This window comes from Impatiens glandulifera, chromosome 5, assembly GCF_907164915.1.
Source record: "Impatiens glandulifera chromosome 5, dImpGla2.1, whole genome shotgun sequence".
In the NCBI taxonomy this organism is placed as follows: domain Eukaryota; kingdom Viridiplantae; phylum Streptophyta; class Magnoliopsida; order Ericales; family Balsaminaceae; genus Impatiens; species Impatiens glandulifera.
In genome coordinates, this window is record NC_061866.1 from 45,070,550 (window position 1) to 45,077,337 (window position 6,788).

The window sequence follows — 6,788 nt, forward strand, 5'->3', positions numbered from 1 at the left end:
ATGTGATTTACAGTCAATACCAAATTTTTTTATTTTTTATTTTCAAAGAAAATCCTACACGCGTCAGCAGACAGAGACAGTAGAGTGTTCAGTGTTTTGTTATATTCTAAAACTGTAATTATTAGTTTTTTAACTCTTAATTATATTTAATCAAAGAATGTTAGAATTTTTCATTAGATTTAATTAAATTTGTTTTATTTTTTTATCATGTGATTTATTTCCTTATCATCATTAGATTTTATCAAAATAAGAAAATGTTTGATCCTGATTATTTTTAAATGGAAAATAATAATCATCATTAATGTTTAGTTTAAAAGAATCAGATATTTTACTTGAGAACCAATATTATTAATTTTAAATGTTAAAATTTATGTGAATGTAACTTTAATCTGTTAAATCAACATATTATATTAATTTTTGAAACTTTAGAGATGAATTAATATTCTTTAATAATAAATGTTAAAGGAAAAAAATGAGATAACAATAAATATTATTCGGAACAATTTATTATTATGATGTTGATTGTAATCTATTTCTGATTATGTGCATATCTGAAAGTTATTCTATTATACTTAAAAAAAAAATAAGAAAGAGAAAAAGGGAAAAATAAGTAGGTGAAAAAGATTAATGATGATATTATTATCTATCTACACAAATTAAGAGCATGTTTGACCTTGAATTTGAAGAAAAAAAAATAATTTTTTTATTAATTTAATTTGCTTATTTAAATGATCAAAATATATTTAATATTTTAAAATATTATTAAAATTAATTATAATTGATAAAATTGAATAATAAGTATTTGATGAAAGAAGATTTTTTTTAAAATAATCTTTGACTTATTTAATGTGATTTATTTTTCATCATAAATCACTTATTTTTATTGAATTAATAAAAAAATATTTTAAAACTTTAAATATTAAGCATATTTTAATAATTTCATCTAAATGAACCATTTTTTTTGTACATCAGACCATATAATTTTTGCACACCAAAGATGAAATAAGCTCCAAACAATCCACATCAAGCAAGCTGTGTAATTCTAAATTGAGGTTAAAATCCCTCATCAAACCAAACAAGTCATAAATACTAGTAATTGACATTTTCCACATTTCACATTAGTCAATTATATGAATTGTAAGGATACTAATAATTCACATGAAAAGTTAAGTAATAATTTAGTAAAATCCTTTAAATTTAAAATATTATTATAAATAATACTAAAATAATGGGCAGATTTGAAAACACAAATGACATTAAAAAAAATGTTACTAAATAAGTTAATAAGAAAGGGAATAACATCACATTTGAAAAAAAAAAAATTAAAAAAAGGTTAAATTACAATTGCCTCAAATCATTCCTTCTGCTATTCACTCACACAAATTTTCTTCTTTGTTAATATACATAATTAATTAAAATATATTCTAGAATATTATTTCAACTAAATCAATATCCCAATAAAATATTTAAAACAAAAATAAATTTGAAGTAAACAAAAAATAAATAAATTCAAACCCAACTCCAGTTTTCAAACAATGCTATATAACTGTTTGAAAGTTAGATTTCTGTCACAGAACTATAATAATAATAATAATTTCTCAAGCTTACATAATGGAGCCTATGAAAATAAATGACAACAACCATTTGTCACAATATTGTATTTGGAATATGTTGTACATAGAGAAACCTGTATACTCTATACATAGAGAAACAAGAAAAAGACTTATATGATATACTAAAAACTATCCTTGGCTTGTCTGATTGCTCCCAATGCTTCGGCATCATTCGCAGTAGCCGGAATCTTTAAAGACTGCCGGATTTCCATACTTGAAGTTCGTAGAAACGGATTACACAGCTTCTCCTTCTTTAGAGTGCTAGGAACCTAATCAAATTCCACAAACCCATAAAAACAGAAACAAGCCAAGGTCATGATAAATAATATATTGGATCCCTACATTGAAAGTTCTTCGGTTTCATGGCAGGTTTTTAGGTTTCATGGCAGGTTTTTAGGTTTCAAATGATTGGTTCTTTTGAAAGGGTGATAGGAATGAATCAGTGAAAAGAAGAAAAAATATTGATTCCCTATTATTACAAAGTGAACGTCTTGGTAGAATCAGGTCCAATTAGGTAGTTTGAGAGTTTTTTTTTATTTGTTAGTGACAATTTTTTATCATTCCTCAACAAAATTGTTTCTCTAGAAAAAAAGCATTTGATTCATTTGGGAATTTAACATTTTGATGCATCTATGGTTCTATCTGTTATCAGTAAAAAAATATAACCAACTTCATATATATTTTAGACCAAAAGTGGTCTGATAAGTGTCAAACTATGATACATAGATGTAAAACAAGAGAGAGGTCTAAAATATGTATTAATTTACTTACAGTAGGCAATCCCTTGTTACGGAGTTGGGTTACTTGAGCGGCGTAAGACTGAAGTGCTTCATTTTTGGGTTCAATCGACAATGCAAACTTCGCATTACTCTGTCAAAACAAGTAATAGCCATTCAAAAGAAAAATACTAAAACAAAAGAGAAAGATGACAAGATGGATTTTTTATTTTATTTTTACCAAAGTGTATTCATGACCGCAGTATATGCTTGTTTGATCTGGAAGAGCCATTATCTTTTTGAGGGATGAAAGCATCTATAGTAGTAGTCAGCAAAAGACAAACAATCACTAAAACAAGTTAAACATAAAGTTTTCTATTGAAACAACAATAAATACTATTAAAGTATCCAAGCCACTTATGTTTCGAACAAAAAAAAATTGTTGCTCATTACACATCATTATGGAGGTTGCATAGAAATGATTTTATAATAGAGTTAGTTCTTAGATGGAAATGTGAGCTTTGGTTTGGGGATTCAGGGTGGGTTAGGAAACAAATTTGTAAGAAAAATCAGGAAATAAGGTGTGTGTGTGTGTGTGACATCATTATGGAACTTTTTCAAGCAGGTTCTAAATGTATTCATATATTCTTGCATATACTCTTTTCGATTTCTAATTAAATTCTTACTCCTAAGTTCCTAACCCATACATATGAATCTGTAGAGGTAAAGTCAAAGAAGATCGAGAGGGATACTCATTCCTTGAGCAAAATTTCTGCCCATATGCATTGTCCTAAAAAATTAGACTATAAAATATTTTACTACAATGATAGGTTTAGGATTCCAATATTTTGTTTATTCAGTATCCATCTTGTTTTGTGGGAAACAAAAGACTCATTGTTGCACACACAGATCATACTTTTCAATTTTTCATAGCAAGTACCTGCTCTGGGGTCCCTTCAAAAAGTTTACCACATGATAAGCTAAATAGAGTATCCCCTGTGAAAATAGCTAGGGATTTAGGGAAGTAAAAGCTGATATGCCCTGCATAGAATGAGAGCAATGGTTTAAAAATAAATAAATAACTGACATTATACACTCTTATAAATCAGAATCTAACATTTATTTGCAATTTTAGAAACAAATGTATATGTCTACAAAGTTTTTTTTTTCTAAACTAAAAGATATAAGAGAATAGCAGAAACAACACCTCGTGTATGACCAGGGGTTTCGAATATCAATACTTCATGACCAGCAAACATCCATTTGTCTCCTTCATTGACTACTATGTCTATGCCAGGAATCCTATCTTTGTCTTCTCTTGATCCAATAACCTAGAGAACAAGACACAAGGGATGAATGTCAAGATATTGTTAAGAAAATTACTTTCCAAGGACAAAGGTCATATAATAATAATAATCATGCAATAGATTTGAGCATTAGAGGTCCTCATTTTGTCAATCTATTTTGCTTGTCCAGAATAAAAGAAAGGGCTGCCTGAGAAGTGAACATAATTAACTTTTGAAAACACAACTGAAGATAATATTGAGAGAAGATTTCTGTAATTCTTCTATGCTTTGTACAAGGAGGCTGCACTAATTTATACACAGCTTTGCCCCCCTATCTATTTTGGTTTGAATAAAATATAATCTAATAATCAGATCAATTCTTCTCTTATTGTATCTAATTTTCCCATTATCATCATATAAATCAGATATTTATACGGTAAGTAATCCTATGACCACGAATGATGAAAAGTCAGCCACATAATGATGGTGGACTCACTCCTCTTAATTCTGATACCACTTGGATATGCAATGGGCTAGAGTTGGAGCTAAGTATTAAATGCGTAGATAATGTCTTAATCAATGAAAAATTGGTAGCTAAGGAAATCAAAAGATGGTGAAATCCAAATTAACACAAATTAGTTAAGCGAAACAGACTAACAATTTTCTTCTCCATTTCTTCAGTGCTAACTGTTGATGGCTATGAACTGGTAATTATATATGGTAGTGTTTAGAACGCATAAAACTAGGATAGGTGTAAAAGCTTGTTAATGACAGCGAGAGTAAAAAAAATAATCACTATCTATGGAAAGTAAAAATTTCAAGTCTTCTAATGGATGAAGCAAACAGGGACAAATGAAAAAGAACAGAGAGTTGGATAAATATCATCATATGAAATTTGATGTGCATTCAGTAATGAATATTTGATGCCCAATTAATTGATTGTAAGAATTTACCTTGGCTCCATAATATTCTTTCAACTCCAAGTTCCCACCAGTATGGTCATAATGATGATGTGTGTTAAGTATGTAATTCAGGTTTCGATTTTTTCTGCTTAGAGCATCTATCACAGGGGAAGCTTCAGAAGGATCAACAACTCCAACTGTGCCAGTATGCACATCATGTAAAAGATATGCATAGTTATCCCTTAGACATGGAATCTGATAACCAGGAAATAAAAATATCTCAGTAGTCAGAAAAGAGAACATCAATGAAAAAGGCTATTATCAAGTAAATTAAAAGGCTTTTACATTTTCAAAGATCAAATTCACCTATTACATTTTTTTTGGTGTGTGTGAAGGAGGCTAGCACAACACCGCCACCATCACCTTCTACTTCAATCAAGGTGCTTTAAGTGGGAAATGAACCTAATACCTTGATCTCTTAGTTCACGACTTTTATCAATTGAGTTACCATGGACGGTTACAAGTTACATGTTTTGATATCACTTTTTCCAAGAAATCATACCAATTGAATGGAAACCAAATTCTGCATTTTGAATTTATTTATCGAGGGTGGCATGTAAACCCTAAAATCAACAAGAAAAGTGAGAAACTGAGACTACTACTCATGCTATAATTTCTACATATTGAATCCATTTCTAATTTTAGCTATTACTATTATGTGGAAATAAGAGTATTGTCTAGCTCCAAAGCTAAGGACTAGTAATAATCATAGGGTAGAACACTAATCAGAGAGCAATAAAAACAGAGAAAAGAATGAACTTACCAATTCAATCTCTAAGGTAGAAGACATATTAGTCACACTGCAGAAATGATTAACTCCAAATGTGCGGCTGACACCTCCTAATCTTTTCAGAGGTATTGACAAAAAGCGCACAAATCCAAACAACAAGTTCTGTCTAAGGCAAAGGTGTCTCATGCTCGGCCAAGCGCAAAGTCCCCTCTTCATCTAAAACAGTTGTTCTAACAATGTTAGAAGTATTTAGACATTTCATTCAACAACACAAAAGAAAAAACAACATCAATTAATTTGCAGGTTTTATTTGAAAATGATGTACTAGGGTTAGGTTGGTTTATGGATATATTAGTAGTAAAGAGCTATAAGGTAACAATTGTTTATGGTCTGAATCTGATTTTATTCTCTTAGACGTAAGGTTATTCATTCTCTTTTCTTCCCTTGCATTTCATCCAAAACACAGAAGCATGCTTTCTAATTAAAAATTGAATCTACTTTGAAGCGAGAATCATTGAATTCCCATGTTTGTGTCATCGAAATCGTATAAATCAGATAAGTAATTACCAATATCCGTAAAAGAGTAAAACCCTATATATCTCGCTCAAAGACAAAACAAAGAGGAATAATTTGGTGAAAGAAGTAATAAATTGGCATGAACATCGTCTTACCTCCTCCTCCTCCGCGTATTTAAGAAGGAATCGAAAAGACAATACTTGTTGCATGGATCTAGCGTGAAATTAGATCCATTCCCCTCCGGACACAAAGGAGGGGATAATATACTCAAACAACAAGTACTAAATTAGAAAATTAACCAAATCAGTTCTAATGATTAAGAGAGAGAGAGAGAGTGATTAGAATCGAAAATACTACTTACTCTGGAAGGAAGAAATGAAGTCATGAACGATGGAGATTTGCAGATCATCATCATTTTACTTTTGTAAAGAAGAGAGAAGAAGAAGAAGAAAAGGTCGGCATAAATACATTAGTTTGGGTGGGATTCTATTAATGTCGCTGCCAACATCTTTTTATTTATTTATTTCAATAAAACTAATATTATACTTTTTATGTCAACCCACCAAACTATTAAAAACAATTCAATCAAAAAAATATATATCAAACAATACTAAAATAATTATAATACTTGCATAACTATCAATCTATCATATTAGAGAAAAAAAAATGAAGTACAACTAAAGATTCCATAAATCAAATAAAGAAGGCTTACAAATTAAATGATAGTAATGTAAATATAAACTTTAAATTTGAATATGGATTATTATATATAAAAAGTGTACAAATTCAAATATTAAAACTCTCCCGGTGCTTAGTTTGGACGGCGGCGGTTACTTGTGGTTGGGTCTGCGACTACCGGAGTCATCACAACCGGAACTTTATCAACTACACTGAAACAGAGCTTCGATTGTGGTGTCAATGTATAATCCTATGGTGTCATTCTGGCTTGTCCTAAATATGATTAT

At 29.8% G+C, this 6,788-nt stretch overlaps 1 protein-coding gene across 2 annotated transcripts; it reads right to left on the reverse strand.

The window, feature by feature from the left end:
* Window positions 1-1,553: 1,553 nt before the first annotated feature.
* LOC124940280 (hydroxyacylglutathione hydrolase 2, mitochondrial-like) lies at window positions 1,554-6,306 on the reverse strand. 2 transcript variants are annotated; one of them, XM_047480785.1, is made up of 8 exons: window positions 6,185-6,306; window positions 5,341-5,523; window positions 4,569-4,772; window positions 3,537-3,660; window positions 3,270-3,370; window positions 2,571-2,645; window positions 2,385-2,483; window positions 1,554-1,882 (listed from the first exon to the last, which is right to left on the reverse strand). In XM_047480785.1, exons 1-8 carry the CDS (start codon window positions 6,236-6,238, stop codon window positions 1,736-1,738), a joined length of 987 nt encoding a protein of 328 aa, XP_047336741.1. In that variant the 5' UTR covers window positions 6,239-6,306; the 3' UTR covers window positions 1,554-1,735. The 2 variants fall into 2 exon arrangements, with proteins under 2 accessions (XP_047336741.1, XP_047336743.1); XM_047480787.1 differs by lacking the exon at window positions 6,185-6,306 and adding an exon at window positions 5,982-6,120.
* Window positions 6,307-6,788: the final 482 nt, after the last annotated feature.

What these genes read in the sequence shown, in the direction of transcription:
- LOC124940280 (XM_047480785.1), bottom strand. Translation starts at nt 6,238, where the DNA reads ATGATGATGATCTGCAAATCTCCATCGTTCATGACTTCATTTCTTCCT. An exon ending in AAGAATATTATGGAGCCAAG is followed by an intron (nt 3,661 to 4,568) that starts GTAAATTCTTAC and finishes CTTGTTCTCTAG; the next exon opens with GTTATTGGATCAAGAGAAGA. An exon ending in TTGAAGGGACCCCAGAGCAG is followed by an intron (nt 2,646 to 3,269) that starts GTACTTGCTATG and finishes CTACTACTATAG; the next exon opens with ATGCTTTCATCCCTCAAAAA.